Source organism: Eulemur rufifrons, chromosome 28 (genome assembly GCF_041146395.1).
Source record: "Eulemur rufifrons isolate Redbay chromosome 28, OSU_ERuf_1, whole genome shotgun sequence".
In the NCBI taxonomy this organism is placed as follows: Eukaryota; Metazoa; Chordata; class Mammalia; order Primates; family Lemuridae; genus Eulemur; species Eulemur rufifrons.
Window position 1 is genome coordinate 59,745,853 of NC_091010.1, and position 19,736 is coordinate 59,765,588.

Consider the following 19,736-nt stretch of genomic DNA (forward strand, 5'->3'; position numbering starts at 1 on the left):
CTGATAAGGTCATTACAATAGGCAACAGTTTTAGTCCCTTTTTTAAAAACAATGCTCTGGCTACTTTCTGGCCTAGAAGCCGAGGGAACGTTGGAGGCATCTTTTTTTCCTTTTTTTTTTTTTTTTTTTGAGACAGAGTCTCACTTTGTTGCCCAGGCTAGAGTGAGTGCCGTGGCATCTGCCTAGCTCACAGCAACTTCAAACTCCTGAGCTCAAGGGATCCTCCTGTCTCAGCCTCCCGAGTAGTTGGGACTACAGGCATGCACCACCATGCCCGGCTAATTTTTTCTATATATATATTTTTAGCTGTCCATATAATTTCTTTCTATTTTTAGTAGAGATGGGGTCTCGCTCTTGCTCAGGCTGGTCTCGAACTCCTGAGCTCAAACGATCCGCCCACCTCGGCCTCCCAGAGTGCTAGGATTACAGGCGTGAGCCACCGCGCCCGGCCGAGGCATCTTTTTTTGAGACAGAGTCTCACTGTGTTGCCCAGGCTAGAGTGCTTTGGTATCAGCATAGCTCACAGCAACCTCAAACTCCTGGCCTCAGCCTCCCAAGTAGCTGGGACTACAGGCATGTGCCACCACACCCGGCTAATTTTTTCTGTTTTTAGGAGACCATGGGGTCTCGCTCTTGCTCAGAGCTCAGGATGGTCTCAAAGACCTGAGCTGGAGATTCTCCCCCTCTGTCTACCAGAGTGCTAGGATTACAGGCATGAGCCACCACGCTCAGTCTGAGCATCTTTTAATTAATTTAATAACTTGCTCTAAAAATAAGCCTGACTACGTTTCCATTTGAACTTTAAGCACCATCTCAATCTTAGGGAAAACAGTACTAACTCTAAAGACAAAAGGAGGTTTAAAATGCTTTAAAACCAATTTTCTTACCATAGGAAATTCATTTTAAATAGTGTTGGCCCAAGAATAGCCCTTAACATTTGGATCATTGTGTTTGTTTCCGTCTTATATCCTTATTATTAAGTAGCAATCGCTCTCTTCAAAACTTATCAACAAGTTTGAAATGGCATGACATTACTACGTTGACCAGTTTAGTGAGCATGTGTTGTTTGTGTCCGCCCCATCTGCATCCTCCCTTCTGGTAGTGGTACCCCATTCTGTTTTGAACAACTACTCCAACTTATTGGTCTTTGTGGGGGCTGCCAATAAAGGTGTCTTGCCCTCCCCGGCCAAGAGATTTGAATCCATGACCCAAACTGGGCCAATTAGACACTCTTCCTGGAATTTACATGCCGGCCACCACCTCTAGACTAGGAACTCCTCACCAGCAGGGGCAAGGTCTTATTTATCTGACTCTGATGCCTAGCACACTGCCTAGCTATGAATATTCATGTGGGTTGAATGAATTACACAGAAAATCGTGCACCTTAAACAAATGCTGAACTAAGTCTATCATTTTCCCAACAGAATTCTGGAGGGAGGGCAAATTGTATGATGTTTTGTAAGGGAAAGGTCCACTTTAGTAGCTAGGAAATATGCATCGGAAATAGTATCTGAAAGTTGCCATTTCTCCACGCATTAAAGATGTCAATCAGTCCAATAAAATAAAGCCCCAAAAAAGACAAAAAGAGAATTACCTCATTACCTCAACATCTGCTTGAACATAAGCAATCACACACTGGCTAATTTTTTTTTAAAGGGACATAATATAACTTTCTAGAATGACATAATATAGCTAATTATACCATTCACTAGAAGGGAATATACAATGTTTTGAAGTAATTCAGAAGTGGGTGTGATTTATAAGACATGGAGCTTAGGGAATGGTAAGTATAAATTAGAGATTGTTCATATTATGACAGACTCCGTCATTACATTTCACAACTTTTGTCAAAAGCAACTTTATTCACCACGCCAATGAAGGCTTCACATTAGGGAAGGCTGCTGTCAGCTCTGGGGTTTAGAGTAGAGAGAAACCTTCTTTCTGAACTCCCTTCTGGGGAATAGGTTCAAATTTTAGACTTAAAACTCACTAAGTGGTGGGGAGGATGAAGAGAGGCTGGCTAAAGGGGAGAAACATGCAGTGAAATGGACGGAATGAGTTCTAACTGACTATAGTTAACAACAATGTTTTATATATTTCAAAATAGCTAGAAGAGAGGACCTTGAAATGTTTCCAACACACAGAAATGATAAATACTCCAGATGATGGATACCCCAAATACACTGACTTAACTGTTACACATTCTATGCACATAACAAAATATTACACATACCCCATAAATATGTACAAATATCATATACCAATTTAAAAAACTCACTAAGGAAGGAATCATGTGATGAAACCTAAAGGGCCAATAAACACATAAAAAGATTTCAAACCTCACAAATAACCAGAGCAATACAAATTTTTAAAAGTACCATTTTGCCCATTAGATTGGCAAAAACTCAGAAACTTGTCAGGCTATCAAATTAATAAAGATTGTTATTAGCCAATGTTGACCAGTGCTGGTGGGAATGTGAACTGGTACAGCCATTTTGGGGGGCACTGTTGCAATGTCCAGCAAAACTTTGTGTGTAAATGCCCTCTGTCGAACAATTCAATTTCAAAGAATCTATCCTAGAAAAAATATGTAACTGTACATTTACCTGTATGATTACTTGATTAATTACTGTCTTCTCCACTAGACAATAAACTTGGTAAGAACAAGAACTATCTGGTTCACTATCTACACCCCCAGCGCCCAGCACATGGACCTCATATATGGTAGGTACTTGGTAGGTGTTTGTTAAAGGAATGAATAAATATGTTTACTCAGCACTAAAAAAGGAAACTAGAGTATTAAATCAACAATAGTTCTTCTTGTTCACATCAAATAGGGTTGGTGAAATTATCATTAACAATGTTAACAGATAGTAAAAGGTACTATTTTCAAAAAAAAAAAAAAAACCCACAAACACTATCAGCTTACGAAATTGAGAGCAATATGCATTATTAAGTGCCCAAAGACCTAGTTGTCTGTCCTCAAATCCCTTCCCAATTAGTTCGTAGGTCAAATAGCAACTAAATACTCTTGAAATAAGTGGATTGTTTTTACAGTCTATGATCCAATGACAAGCAAATGCCCTGGTTTTGAGATGTGTAAAAATCACACTGTGGGCTGAAAAAATCGCAACACCTGTGTAACCAGACTTACTATCCTAAAAAAAGGTATACCTTTCAAGAAACACAAATTTCAAAATCTAACTGTTTTTTTAACCTTTGATATGTCCCTTAGTCAAGGAAATATAACCTCTAAAAATACCAGTGTCATGAATCTGTTTGTTTGCTAATACAATGCAATAAGAGAAAGAGCCAGAAACTTAAAAATCCTCCCTTTTTTCTCAGGCCTCAAACCCAACATAGAGACAGAGAATGTGTTCCAAAATTAAATATAAACAATTTGTAGATTATCTACATTGTTAATCTACCCTTCAATCTACCATTCAAATCATATACAGAATGAAAGGTGAAATTTTTTAATCATTATTTGAAAACTGACCATCAAAAGATCTGATATCCACTGACAGATATTACCAATAATGAAAACTCCACATATCTAGAATATGAATCAAGAGTCTTTATATTAAGGGGTGGGGTGGGGAAGGTGTTATTAAAAATAACATACCAACAGAATCCAGTCCCACACTAAAACATTTGAGAAACTCAAAGGGATTCCGATAAAGATAAAGGCATTCTGTCTGCCCAGAAGATTCACTGAGGCCTGTGACTTTATGACCTCAGGCTAATCTAGGATGCAAGGGGAAGGTACTGGGAAGGCAAAAGAGACTATCATTTACCCAGCACTTTTTAGATGCTAGATATCACAGAGGAATGTGTTAGCTCCATTTCAGTGAGGTTAACCAGGTTACAAGGTTACCCAGTAAAGGGCACTGTTGAGATCTGTTTGTGGGAGTGTGTCTCCCGAGGGATCTAGGTACTCTTATAAATGGTATGTTTGTGGTTTCAAGGAACAACAGATAATAGTACGGGACAAGACCTCATAGAGTCATCTGGTTTAGCCCTTGCCTTTAGTCAGATGCGGCTGGATTAACCACAAGATCGGAGAAGGGAAGAGACTCCTCCAAGTTCACAGGGATGGGGAGTGGTGCCAGAAGTGAAAGAACTGGGACTAAACACCAAGTTCAGCCCCAGAGCAGGGCCCCTTCCATTATATGGCCACGTCAGCAAGTCACTCAAAAAAGTACATGTTCCTCCATAGTTTTACTTCCTAAATCCGTATGGTTCCTCTCTTTCCCGATCCATATTCTAAGACCACCCTTTGGTCAGGCTAATAATTTTTAAAACGTGTTAGGTTAACATTTGGTCGCTGATCTGGTTTTGTTCAGAAGTGTGGGTAAATGATAAAAAAAAGAATGAGTGAAACAGCTCTTTACTAAGGGATTATTCCCAGTTACCAAGCAGTACAGAAATGTGGGCGCATGGCCTGGCTTTGCTGTGCCCAGCACCAACCCTGTTAATTCAGGAAGCCCCACGCTGGCACGGTGTTGACTCACTGACTAATAAACTGCTAAAAATGAGAAGTGATAAAAAAGACATCACGGCCTGAAAATCCCAGCTGGATAAGGAAAAAGGAACTAGACCTAACCCAAAAGAAAAGCAGAGAAGGGTGTGAAGCAGCGCTGCAGGCCACCAACCACCAACAAACGCGCAAGGGTGGGGCCAAGGCTAGCTGAGCCGCCCAAAGCCGCCAAGATATCCTGCCCCACCCGCTTCTCCAGCATGGAAGGTGGTGCTGTGCGACCTCGTCCACGCCGAATCCTAGTCCCTTAACCCGCAACCCCCGTTCGCCAGCTAACGAAACCGGCAGGCAGCCGTGTCACACTGCCGGGCACGACTCTCCCGCACTTTATCCTCGGCCCTGGGCTCTCCAAGGCGCGCGGGGCGCGAAGGACACTTCCCCACGGGTGACGGAGCTACTAGGGCGATCACGGCGGCCACAGTGCCTCCCGCCCAGCTGCCACCCGCCCCAGCTCCGGCGCCCCGGAGCCGTCCCCGCCCACGGGCCGCGGCTGCCCACACCTGGCGCCCGCGTGCCCGCCTACCTTGCTCCTTCAGACTGGTGATGAGCTGCAGCTGCTTCTCCTCGTCCGAGCTGTTCATTTTGGCGGGTGGGGCCGGGAATAAAAGGAAAGGAGGGAGAGGAGAGGGGTACACGGGGGGGAGGAGGAAGAAAAAGCAAGATGCCGGTGGCGTGCGGCTTCACTACCCGGAAGTTGGATTCTCTCCCGCTCCTCCTCCTCCTGGCGCGGAGCGCGCGAGTGAGATCATCCCCACGCACCTACTCCGCGGCTGCGGCCGCTTCACCTGCAGGCGGGCGGCGGGAGGGGCGGGGACTGCGGACCGACCCACAGCCCTGGGGCAGCGGGTGTGGGGAGGGGATGGAGGGCCGGGGGTGGGGCCGGACCCCGTGTCCTAGCCTGCGGCCAGGCTGCCTCCAGGCCGGCGCCGCAGGACGCGCGGGCGGGGGGGCGTGCGGCCCTGCGTGCGGTCTCTCCGGCTGCTCCAGCACCCTTTTCTCCGCCTCCACCCCCCGGACACAAGGATGTGCCCTCAGAGAAAAGCGGCCTTGGTTCGCAGTGTCTATGGGAACCCCACTTTGGACGCTGCCCCAGGGTTGCTCCCTACGACCCGGGAACATAGGGACGTACTGGGCAATTAGCGACCAGGCTTTTTCGCCAGTTCTCATGCATTGGACTCTGGGAGCGGGTTTGGAAAATCTAGCCCGCAGGGGCAGGCCCAGGGTCGTACGTTTTGCACCTTGAAAAGCAGACAAGCACCCAAACAAGCCTGTCTGCCCGGTAAGTGCATTTTGTGGGCCGCCTAGCTAGTTAAGTTACCACGCAGTGAGTAAAGGAAGGCGTGGAGATTGGGTAACAGTGCCCGAGGGCCTGCACAGGCTTTCGCCCAGCCAACCAGGGTTGAGAGGTGGTCAGAACGTGGGCCCTGCTGCAAGTGGTTCGCCGGGCCTGGAGAGCCCTTGCGGATCGTCTGGTTGTCTGGTTGGTGGTGGGATGACCTTCCCACTAGGGAGACTGCCAGTGCAGTCCCAATGTCCAGGATCACGCAGCTACCTGGCAGCAGAGCCTGGTGGAGTGAAGCACAGCATTTGTCCCACTTCACTGCCCTCTGCTCTGTTTAAACCCAGGTCTGGACTGGACCCTGACCAGGAGGGAGGTGGCAGGCCTGCTTGGTTCCAAAGGTACCTCTCTTCCACTATTAGTTGCTGGCTAAGCTTTGGTCAAGTCCCCTGTGTCTTTGAACTTCATCTAAAGAATGGGAATAATAATAATACCTGCTCTGCAGAAAGAGTTGTAAGGATTGAACAGGGAGAGGAAGATTAACAAAACATCAAATCTAGAATTTATCATACAGTAGGTGTTTTGTTGTTGTTTAAGACTACTACAGGGCCAAGCGTGGTGGCTCATGTCTGTAATACCACCACTATGGGAGGCTGAGGCAGGAGGATCACTTGAGCCCAGGAGTTTGAGAACAACCTGGGCAACACAGTGAGACCCACCTCCACAAAAAATTTTTTTAAATTAGCTGGTTGTGGCGGCATGCACCCATAGTCCTAACTACTCAAGAGGCTGAGGAGGGAGGATAGCTTGAGCCCAGGAGTTGGAGGCTGCAGTAAGCTATGATCATGCCACCGCACTCCAGCCTGGGTGACAGAGGGAGACCCTGCGTTAAAAAAAACATCACGCCAGGTCTGTGAAAAAGGAGTTGTGATTGGTAATTATAAGCTGAAGCAGGCAAGTTCTTTTACACTGAGCATTAAGCATCCAAAATAAATTCAAAATTAATTGGATTTACTGCACATCTTGGCTTTTCTCTCTTCCCCTAAGCTTTTAGTATGCGTACACCATCAACACAGTGCTTCTGCTCATTCTTCACGTGATACTTTATGCAAATGCCCAACTCCATTTGTTAGGTCAGTCGCTCCATGACAGTTGGGAAGGTGGGGCAGGATATTGGTAGATCCTATAACTAGCATCTTTCTGATACTGGTTACTAAATACTAACTGAAAACAAACTTTGGGGAAAAAATGGTAGCACTGCTTTCTCTTTCTCTAAAATGGCAATAAGATATTTTAGTATGGGTGACCTAGGGGTAGAATGATCTAAAAACATAGTACTTTTTAAATAGAGAGAATTAAAAGTTTGAAACTTTAAAAATAATTTTGGTATGGGATTTTATCATTCAGTCTTTTCACCAGTTCTTCATAAAATAGTTAAAGACAGTTGCAGATAGCTGCCATGAAGACCCCCAGGAGATAGCCAAATGGCCTTTGCCCTAGAATTACATCTTAGTCCTCAGAGTTGAAAGAAGGCCCGGGAAACAGGAGACAATCAGACTCAACTACATGAAAATATGAATATGTGCATATGTGCTGCCACCAGGTATTTTGTGGGAGGAGAAATAATTTCCTTCCAGGAAAAAAATATCCAGGAGATCCGGGTGTCAAATCATGGCCATTTCACTTTTGTACAGCAGCCAGGAAACCTGTCAAACCTGATGAGTCATCCCGACTGCTGCGCAATGTTGAGAAAGTCCCTTGAAATGTAAATAAGCAGAAGTATTTTCTCATACCGTATCGACTATAAGCAGAGTGTGTATTAACTATTTGGATTAGTTCACAAAGTTTCAGTTTTTTCAATGGCTGATTTAATTGTCTACTACAATTATACAATATTAGATAATATTTTTGGACTTTAAGAATGACTTAATTGTCAAATTTACATTCAAACTAAGTTTTTTGGTCCCACACTGAATCTGCAGCCCCTTGAAATTAATCCCATTTACCCTCCTTAAAATTAAAAAGGCCTCCTGAAATAAAATGTGGTATTCCCTTGAGGGCATGGTATGAATTATTAGGATGGCCATTAGAGTCACTTATTGGGATTCAGATCTCCCATTACACTATGGTTTATTTATATGATATGAATATTGATGGAAAGGATAGAAGTGATAGAATTAGTTTTTGTTCTGTTTAATAATACATATAGGGATTTATGTTGCAGGTATCACATTGGCATTATTATTAACCCCCAAATACCTTGTAATTTAAAACCTTTAAAAATGTGTGTTTACATATACATATACAGATATATATGTAGAGAGAGAGGAGAGACTTTTAAAAAATGAATTGGAAGGAAATGTACCAAATTCAGGATAATGGCTGTCTAGAGGTAGAAAGTAGAGGAATAGGCCCAAGGGGTGGGGGAATGGAGTGGGTGAGTGCAGCGATCAAAAAGGATTTTCTCTATTCCTCTACTTTAGTGTTTATTCAGTTTTTCAGATAATTAAAGTAAAATCACATTTATGTAATGTTTTGAGGTATATAAATAAATAAGACTGAATACAGTGAAAAAAAAGGTTCATTCTCTTTGGCCCACTAATTCTGTATCAGGGAATCCTAAGAGGATTATGTACAGAGCTATTTATTGTAATGTTAATTATGATATGAAAATGGCAATGTTGGAATATTTGAAAATAAAATGAAATAAAATACTGATATATGGTACAACATGGATGAACTTTGAAAACATTACAGTAAATGAAAAAAGCCAGTCAGCAAAGCCCAGATATTATATGATTCTATTTATATAAAATGACCTCAACAGGCAAATCCATATAGAGAGAAAGTTAATTAGCAATTGTCTAGAATAGGGGGTGGGGGAGGAGATTGGGAGAAAATGGGGAATGGTTGCTGATAGGTGTGTAGTTTTCTTGTTGGGATGATAACAATTTGATATCGTACCCTGAAATTAGGAACAAGACAAGGATACCTGCTTTCATCACTACTATTCAACAGTATGCTGGAAGTTCTAGCCAACAATTAGACAAGAAAAAGAAAGAAAAGGCAACCAAGTTGGAAAGGAAGAAATAAAACTATCTCTAGTAATATGTGACATGATGCTATATAGAGAAAACCCCAAAAAATCCACAAAAAAAGCTACTAGAGCTAATCATTGAATTCAGAAACTTTCAGGTACAATATTTTTTTTTTTTTTTTTTTTTTTTTTTTTGAGACAGAGTCTCACTTTGTTGCCCAGGCTAGAGTGAGTGCCGTGGCGTCAGCTTGGCTCACAGCAACCTCAGACTCCTGAGCTCAAGCGATCCTCCTGCCTCAGCCTCCCGGGTAGCTGGGACTACAGGCATGTGCCACCATGCCCGGCTAATTTTTTCTATATATATTTTTAGCTGTCCATATAATTTCTTTCTATTTTTTAGTAGAGATGGGGTCTCGCTCTTGCTCAGGCTGGTCTCGAACTCCTGAGCTCAAACGATCCGCCCACCTCGGCCTCCCAGAGTGCTAGGATTACAGGCGTGAGCCACCGCGCCCGGCCTTGGTACAATATTAATACACAAAAATCAGTTGTGTTTCTGCACACCAGCAATGCAATGAACAATACAGAAATGAAATTAAGAAAGTAATTCCATTTACCATAGTATTTTAAAAAATTAAATACTTAGAAATAAATCTAAGACATGAAAGACTTGCATGTTGAAAACTACAAAACATTGCTGAAAGAAATTAAAGAAGACCTAAATAAATGGAAAGACATCTTGTATTCATGGATGGGAATACTTAACATTGTCAGAAATACCCACATCTATAGAGCCAGTGCAATTCTTATCAAAATTCTAACGGCCTTTTTTTGCAGCAATGGACTCAAATTCATATGGAATTGCAAGGGGGCCCAATAGCCTAAACAATCTTGAAGAAAAAGATAAAGTTGGAAGATCACACTTCCTGACTTTGAAAGTCACTACAAAACTACAGTAATTAAAACAGTATGGTGCTGGCATAAGGATAGATATATCTAGCAATGGAATAAAATAGAAAGCCCCAAAATAAATCCTCACATATATCATCAATTGATTTTCAACAAGGGTGCCCAGATCATTCAATGGGGAAAGCACAACCTTTTCCACATTGATGCTAGGAAAACTCAATATCCACATACAAAAGAATGAAGTTGGGCACTTCATAATTGAGTTAATATACAAAATTAATTCAAAAATGGACCAAAGACCTAAACTTAGGAGCTAAAACTATAAAATGCTTACAATAAAAATTGAGGAAATTTTTCATGACATTGGATTTGGCAACAATTTCATGGGTATGTATGACATCAAAAGCATAGGCAAGAAAAGAAAGGAAATTAGATAAATTTTATTTCATAAAAATTAAGAACTTTTGTGCCTCAAAGAATACCATCAAGTGAAGAAAAAGAAAAATCTACAGAGAGGGGGAAATATTTCAAATCATATATCTGACAAAGGGTTAATATCCAGAATACATGAAGAACTACAACTCAAAAAAGAAAAACTCAATATTTAAAATGGACAAAGGACTTGAATAGCCATTTCTCCAAAGACATACAAATGGTCAATAAGCACAAGAAAAGATGCTCAACATTGTTAGTCATTAGGGAAATGCAAATCAAAACCACAATGAGATACCACTTCACACCTACTAGGATGGCTAGTATTTAAAATAATAATAATAAGTGTTGACAAGGATATAGAGAAGTTAGAACCCTTGTGCCTTGCTGGTAGGGATGTAAAATGGTGCAGCAACTGCGGAAAACAGTTTGGCAGCTCCTCAGAAAGTTAAACATTTAATACCAGATGACCTAGCAATTCCACTCGTAGGTATATATCCAAAAGAATTGAAAGTGGGACTCAAACATACATTTGTATGCCCATGTTCCTCGCAGCATTATTCACAATAGCCAAAAGGTGAAAACAACACTAGTGTTCATCAATAGATGAATGGATAAATAAAATGTGGTGTAAACATACAATGAAATATTATTCATCCATAAAAAGAAATAAAGTTTTGGCATATATTACAATATGAATGGACCTTGAAAACATTATGCTAAGTGAAATAAGCCAGACACAGAAGGTATTTAATACCACTGAATTGTTTACTTAGAAATTATTAAAATGATAAATTGTATACTTAGAAATGGTTAAAATAAATATTATGTATATTTTACCACCAAAATATCCTCTAGAAAATATTAGCATTGAACCCAGAGAAAATTAAAAAGATGATATATCAAAACCAAATCAAATGACATATAAAAACCAAATGCAAAAAGGAATGCAAGACAAGGTTAACATTCAAAAACAAATCAATATACCATATTAACAAATATCAAAAACAATATGATCATCTCAATAGATGCAGAAAAGGCATTGAACATCTATTCATGATTGTTTTTTAATTTGCAAACTAGGAACAGAAGGGAACTTCTTTAACATAATAAAGGTCATCTGAAAAAAAAATCTGTAGCTAATATGATACTTAATGGTGCAAGATTGAATTCTTTTCCCTCTAAAATTGAGAACTATGTAGAATGTCCCCAAGCATTGGTGTAGCATTGGTGAAAGAATAGACAAATAAGTCAATGAAACAGAATGGAGAGCCCAGAAATTGACCCAAATAAACAAGAGTCAACTGGTCTTTGACAAAGGAAAAAAGGCAATACAATGGAGAAACGATAGTCTTTCCAACAAGTGGTGCTGGAACAAATGGACATTCACATGCAAAAAATAATGGATCTTGACAAAAAATCTTACATCCTTCATAAAAATTAACTCAAAGTGGACCATAGACCTTAATTTAAAACACAAAACTATAAAACTCCCAGAAAATAATATAGGAGAAAATATAGATGAGCCTGGGTTTGGTGATGACAAAACCAACACTAAAAGCATGCTCCATGAAATAAAGAATTGATAACTGGAACTTCATTAAAAGTAAAAATTTCTGCTCTGTGAAAGACTCTGTCAAGAGAATGAAAAGACAGTCACGATCTGGGAGAAAATATTTGCAAAAGACCTATCTGATAAAGGACTGTTAGCCAAAATAAGCAAAGAACTCTTAAAACTCAACAACAAGAAAACAGACAACCACAGAAGATATACAGATGGCAAATAGGCATATAGAAAGACACTCCACATCCTATGTCATCAGAGAAATGCAAATTAAAATGATATACCACTATATACCTGTTAGAATGGGCAAAATCCAGAACACTGACAACACCAAATGCTGGCAAGGATGCAGAACAGGAACTCTCTTCATTGCTGGTGGGAATGCAAAATGACACAGCCATTTTGGAAAACAGGTTGGCAGTTTCTCACAAAACTGAACATACTCTTACTATACAACCCAGCAATCTCACCCTTTGGTATTTACTCAAAGAAGCTAAAAACATGTCCTCATAAAAACCTGCACACAGATATTTATAGAAGCTTTATTCATAATTGTCAAAATTTGGAAGCAACCAAGATGCCCTTCAATAAGCGAATAGATTAAATAGACTGTGGTGTATCCAGACAATGGACTATTATTTAGTACTAGAAAGAAATGAGCTAAGAAGCCATGAAAAGACATGGAAGAAACTTAAATTCATATTACTAAGTGAAAGAAGCCAGTCTGAAAGGGCTATATATGATTCTAACTATATGAAATTTCTGGAAAAGAGAAAACTATGGAGACAGGAAAAGTAAAAAGATTAGTGGTTGCCAGAGGTAAAAGGGGAGAGGAAGGATGCATAGGCAGAGCACAGAGAATTTTTAGGGCAGTAAAAACTACTCTGTATGATACTGTAATGGTGGATACATGTCATCATACATTTGTCCAGATGCATAGACTGTACACCAATAGTGAACCCTCATGTAAACTATAGACTCTGCATGATAATGATGTATCTATTAATGTAGGTTCATTAACATTAACAAATATATCACTATGGTGGGGGATGCTGATAATCAGGGAGGTTTTGCATGTGTAGGGGCAGAAGGTGTAAGAGAAATCCCTGGATTTCCCTTCCACTCAATTTTGCTATGAACCTAAAACTACTCTGAAAAAAAAGCTGATTTAAAAAAAAAAAAAAAAAGCAAAACTTTCACATGAAAACTATAAAACACCACTGAGAGGGATTAAAGAAAGCCTAAATAAATGAAGAGATATACAACATTCATGTTGTGGAACACTTAATATTGTTATCTGTTCTCCCTAAACTGATCAACAGATTGAATATAATTTCAATCAAAATCTCAGAAGACTGTTCCTAGATATTGAAAACCTGATTTTAAAATTTATATGGAAATACAAAGGACCTAGAATACTCAAGACAATCTTTAAGAAGAATAAAGTTGGATGACTTACACTATCTGATTTCTAGACTTGCTATAAAGGGATATTATAATTAAAGAATTGTTTAAGGACACACACACCAATGGATGAAAACAAAGGATCCAGAAATTGACCTATACTTAATGGTCAACTAACTTACAATGATGGTACCAATGAAATTCAACAGGGAAAGGAAAGTCTTTTCATCAAATGGTAATAAAGTTGTAAGTAAACAAAAATTAGATACCATAGCAATGTTACACACCAATAACATCCAAACCAAGAATCAAATCAAGAATTCAATCCCATTTACAATAGCTGCAAAAAAAACCCAAAATACCTAGGAATATACTTAACCACAGAGGTGAAAGATCTCTACAAGGAGAACTACAAAACACTGATGAAAGAAATAATAGATGACACAAACAAATGGAAAAAAATCCCTTGCCCATGGATTGGAAGAATCAATGTTGTGAAAATGACCATACTGCACAAAGCTGTCTACAGATTCAGTGCAATTCATACCTATTAAAATATCAACCTCATTTTTTGCAGAACTAGAAAAAACAATCCTAAAATTCATATGGAATCAAAAAAGAGCCCAAATAACCAGAGCAATCCCAAGCCAAAAAAAAAAAAAAATCTGGAGGCATCATATTACCTAATTTCAAATTATACTACAAGGCAATAGTAACAAAAACAGCATGGCCCTGGTATAAAAGTAAACACATAGATCAATGGAACAGAATAGAGAATCCAGAAATAAAGCCAAATACCTAAAACCAACTGATGTTCAACAAAGCAGACAAAAACATACACTGGGGAAAGGGCACTCTATTCAATAAATGGTGCTGGGAAAATTGGATAACCACATGCAGAAGAATGAAACCAGATTCCTAGCTCTCACCATATACAAAAATTAACTGAATTTGAATTAAAGACTTAAATGTAAGACCTTGGACCATAAAAATTCTAGAAGAAAACCTAGAAAAAACTCTTCTGGACATTGGTCCAGGCAAAGAATTCATGACTAAGGCCTCAAAAGCAAATGCAACAAAACCAAAAATAAATCAATGGGACTTAATCAAACTAAAAAGCTTCTGCACAGAAAACAAAAACAATCAACAGAATAAATAGACAACCTACAGAATGGGAAAAAATATTTGCAAACTATATATCTGGACTAATATCCAGAATCTACAAAAAAACTCAAATCAGCAAGAAAAAACAATCCCATTAAAGATTGGGCAAACAACACAGACATTTTTCAAAAGAAGATATAGAAATGGCCAAACATGAAAAAATGTTCAACATCACTAATCATCAGAGAAATGCAAATTAAAACCACAACAAGATACCACCTTACCCCAGTCAGAATGGCCATTATTGAAAAGTTAAAAAACAATAGCTGTTTGCACAGATGCAGTGAAAAGGGAATGCTTATATACTGTTGGTAGGAATGTAAATTAGTACAACTTCTATGGGAAACAGTATGGATATTTCTCAAAGAACTAAAAGTATACTTGACCAGCCTTTAAAAAAAAAATTAAAAAACATAAAAAAAAAAAAAGAACTAAAAGTAGATCTATCATTCAATCCTGCAATCCCATTACTGGATATCTACACAAAGAAAAAGAAGTTATTATATCAAAAAGATACCTGGAATTGTATATTTATCACAGTACAATTCATAATCGCAAAGATATGGAATCAACCTAAGTGCCCATCATCTGAGGAGTAGATAAAGAAAATGTGGTATATATACACCATGGAATACTACTCAGCCATAAAAAAAGAATGAAATAATGTCTTTTGCAGCAATGTGGATAGAACTGGAGTACACTAATCCTAAATGATGTAACACAGGAATGGAAAACCAAATATCATGTGCTCTCACTTATAAGTAGGAGTTAAGCTACAGGTACACAGGTGCATACAGAGCAGTGGAAATTAGGGGCTCAGAAGGGGGAAGAGGGGAGGGGGTGAGGGAAGAAAAACTACCTATCGGGTGCAATGTACACTATTCAGGAGATGGATACACTAAAAACCCAGACATCACCACTATACAATTCATCTATGTAACAAAAAACCACTTGTACCCCTAAACCTATCAAAATAAAAAAATTAGGATAATCAAGATTTGATTCTCAAAAAAATGAGATACAACCAAATACCTATTAGAATGGCTAAAATAAAAAAATTGACAATACCAATTGCTGGCAAGGATGCAGAACAACAGGAACCTTCATGCATTGCTGGTGAGAATACAGAGTGATACAGCACTTGTGATACAGACAGTTAAGCACTGTCCTCCAAAGCTAAACACAGATTTACCATACAATCCTACAATCATGCTCCTAGGTATTTGCACAACTGATTTGAAAACTTACATTCACACAAAAACCTACACATGAATGTTTATAGCAGCTTTTTTACAGAAGCAACCAAGATGTCCTTCTTGGACAATAAGTAAACAAACTGTGGTATATCCATACAATGGGGTATTATTCAGCAAGAAAAATAAATGAACTATAAAGCCATAAAAAGACATAAATATATTTTAAATACATATCACTCAGTAAAAGAAGACAGTCTGAAAAAGCTACATTCTGTATTATTTCAATTATATGACATTCTGGAAAAGACAAAACTGCAGAGACAGTAAAAAGATCAGTGATTGTCAGCAATTCAGCAAGGCAGGGGTTAAATAGCTGAAGGACAATGGATCTTTTAAAGTGGTGAAACTATTCTGTATGATTTCTGGAACTGTAGATACATGACGCTATGTATCTGTCAAAACTCAGTGAACTTTACTTCCAAAGAATAAACTTCAATGTTTTCAAAATTAAAAAAAAAATCATTGTGCATGTTGGGGGAATCCCAGGATGGAATGTAAAATCTCACAAAACAATCTTCCTGCATCACAAATGTTTAAAACAACCTTATGGAAAGGAGTGGGGGGAGGGGGGAGGTGCTGACCTGTAGGAAAACAGCTGTTGCATGTCAAGAGTGACACCATCTTGAACAAAACCGCCTGTGTTTGACTACTGCATAGTTTTTGCAGCAAGGTCTTTAAACAATGCCTACAGCATAGATAACCCCTATCAGTTATATAAAAATGCTTATCTAATCTCCCCAGTGGTCACGAGTTTGGGCAAAAAAGTATGGGATGTGACCAGCCAGACACGTCTTTATGCTAGAAGCTTGCTATATAAAGGATAGTTTCTGGAGGGCAGGTGCAGGGATTCACCATCTTGCAGCCACCTGAGACATCACTTCTGTTCTTAGGTCTCTATTAAATATTTATTTTTGAGAAACTGGATTTACGAGCCTCTTTCTTCAACATCTCAGCTTCCTTGGTCTTTAAGGGTAGGTTTGCATATACCTGTGCACCACAGAACATGACTTATGTAACTTTGGAAATCACCATAAAATTTACAGTCTGTAAAATTAAAAGCTAAAGATACTGTACTTAATCACTATACAAGAGTTGATAAAGTTGTTTGCCACAGGGTTATATATTAACAATTCAGATACTGATATACATGTATACTGGAATCAAACAATTAAATAAATGAATGGCAGTTGGTAGAAGCCAGGTTTCTAACTCTTAGAGTGGGAGTTTCCAAATAAGCAAGGGGAGGAGGCTAGGATGGTCCATGTGATAATGGACTAGAGAGAGACACGTCAGAATAAACTCATTTAACTTTATAATATAGATACAGATGGTTACATATTGAAATATGTATAGATACGTGTATGTACACATATATTTTCTGGTCTGTTATCTGAGATGGCCTTTGCCTTTGTAGTCTTCCTCCCAAAAATCTATCATCATGAGGAAGGCATCAGACAAATCCAAATTAAGAAACATTCTACAAAATACCTGACCAGTACTCCTCAAAATTGTTAAGTTCATCAAAAAAAGAAAAGTCTGAGAATCTGTCACAACCAAGAAGTGCCTAAGGAGACAAGACAGCTAAATGTAATGTGGTATCCTGGATTAGATTCAGGAACAAGAAAAGGATTTAGGTAAGAAACTAAGGAAATATGAATAAAGTATAGAATTTAGTTCATAATAATGTGTCAATACTGGTCCAGTAATTGTAACAAATGAACCATACTAATTAATGTAATATGTTAATAATAAGGGAAACTGTGTAAAATACATGGGAATGCTCATGAGTTTAAAACTGTTCTTAGAAACTTAAAAATTAAGTTTATTTAAAAATCTATTTAGAATATTGTTTTTTAAAGAGAATACTAACCTTGTGAGTAAAAAACAGAATCATTAATAGCATTCATATGCCTTCGGGCAAGGGCTTTCTGATGCTGCTTGAAACTGCTCAGTTTATTTTTCCTCACTATTGTGGTGTTTACTATGATCTGAAGAGTTTAATTCACATGAAAACCAAGTTGCCACAATACTTAAAATGTTTTGTATTTCTTACTTCTACAGCAAAGTCATAAGCACCTTGAAGACAAGAACTGTTTTTGTAAGTGATTTTCTTTTATAATGCTCAGTACTCAGTCTAGCACTATATTAATACCTAAGTATGTCTTCATTAATATGCTTTTCTAACTTAAGTGTACCTATTGAAATGCCAAAGGGAATTCAACAGAAAGCTGGGTTTTTAAAATACAATTCCTCAAATTTAGTAGCTACCCATTTTTATTAAAATTGATCTTCAATGCTGGAGAAAAACTGGAAGAGTAAATAAGTGAAACTATTGATGAAGTAATATGTAATATGTAGCATCAGAGAGTCCAATACACTATTTTTGGAACTGTTTTCAACCCTGCAACATGTGTTTTCTTTTCTGGCATTCCAGCTATTTCAGTGACAGACATTGCTTTATATGAGGCCAACATATATGTAAGCGTGGGGTTCAAGACGGAAAGAGGTTCACTGGTTTAATACTCTTAACATTTGTCTTGAAGAGTCAGATTAGTGCGTCCCAGTTAGGTAAACATGTAACTTCCCAAAGAACTTGTGATTTTTTCTTTTCTACAGAAAAATTACAGTGGCTCTGGTTGTCACATATATATACCACTAGCCCATCACATGAGTAGACATGTATAATCATTAGTGTTGTTGTACAGATTATACGGCTGGGACACTACATTATTATTTTTAAAGATTCACACACACCAAGTTATTTGTTCTTTACAATAACCAATATTACAAATCATCTACTTAAATTTCCAAATTCCTTTTACTTATAGAACCAACAGAATAATAATATTGAAAAAACCTAAAACATCATTTTGTCGAACATTCTTAATTTTACAGAAGAGTAAAATAAGACCCACAGAGATTAAATGATATATTGTCATTCACTTAGCTACTCCATGGCAGAACCCAAACTAAAACCCAAGTTTCCTGCCCTATTCAATTGATTTAAGGTCTTTGAGTGTGTATGTTAGTGGGGGAAAGGGAAGACATGAAAAAGGAGGAAGTGGGTAAGGAGGAAGGAACAGAAAGCAAAACTGCATTTCATGTTTTTCACAGCATATCTTTGCCATTTTCCTTTGCTATTTACGGGCCATCTCTGCTAGGAATGGCAGCTCACTTAGCTGCAAAACCAATGAGCCCTTTGTTTTTGAAGGCACCCTTCAAAAGTAGCACTTCCTATGTAATCAGAGAACTCTCATGCTCAGAAGCAAATCCACCCCTTCATTATCTGCTCCAACTTACTGACTGTGGTAGAGCTTAGGTTACTCCACAGAACAGAACATACATTCCACTGCGCTTAAAGTCTGAGGTACTCCTTATCCTCCCCTTTGCTCCCCTCTCTCCTAATACCGAAAGTCCCACAATAGCATTATTAACCATCTTTCAATAATTATATTTGATAACTATTCAGTTATTCATCTGATTAACTTCTCTAGGTCCAAAGGTAAATGCCTCCTTTTTAATCATGAAAAGCATCCAATCTAGTGAAATACACACCCAAATATGGCTCTCATGGGGATGCACTTCCATTATATTCATGATAAGTAGCAACTCTGCAACTTTTCTTTTGTATTCCACTAATTAATGTAGCACTAATAAACACAAACATTCAACCTGTATGGAGTCAAAAACTCTTCAGATAAGAACAGGTAGGTGAAAGCAGTATTTTAAAGTGAAAGACACCAAAAGTCTATTCTTATTTTTCCATATATTTTTTCCAATTTATTTTACATGATTTACAGACAAATTTCCATATCCTAAAAATGGATCTTTATTGTTTAATGGGTACAGAGTTTCAGTTTAGGACAATAAAAAGTTCTGGAGACCAATGGTGGTGATGGTTGTACTATAATGTGAATGTTCTTAATGCCATGGAACTGTATGCTTAAAAATGGTCAAAATGGCTAGGCACAGTGGTTTGCACCTGTAATCTCAGCCACTTGGGAGGCTGAGGTAGGAGGATAGCTTGAGTTCAGGACTTCTATGTTGCCTCGGTAACATAAGGCCCTATCTCTCTCTCAAAAAAAAAAAAAAGGTTACAAATGGTAAACTTTTAAAAGTGAAAACAATTCTTCTTTAAAAAACAGTTGGTCTAT

The 19,736-nt window shown here is 38.4% G+C and overlaps 1 protein-coding gene across 3 annotated transcripts in view; it reads right to left on the reverse strand.

Moving 5' to 3' along the window:
* Positions 1–19,736, reverse strand: part of SHTN1 (shootin 1) — a 117,870-nt gene that overhangs the window by 91,940 nt on the left and 6,194 nt on the right. For 2 of the 3 annotated variants that reach the window (XM_069460074.1, XM_069460075.1), the window contains exon 1: positions 5,064–5,233. The exons of the other annotated variant lie outside the window; for it this stretch is intronic. In XM_069460074.1, the coding sequence (XP_069316175.1) occupies positions 5,064–5,121 (58 nt within the window). In that variant the 5' untranslated portion in view covers positions 5,122–5,233. Of the gene's footprint in view, positions 1–5,063; positions 5,234–19,736 lie in introns of those variants that run through there. 3 annotated transcript variants of the gene reach the window in all.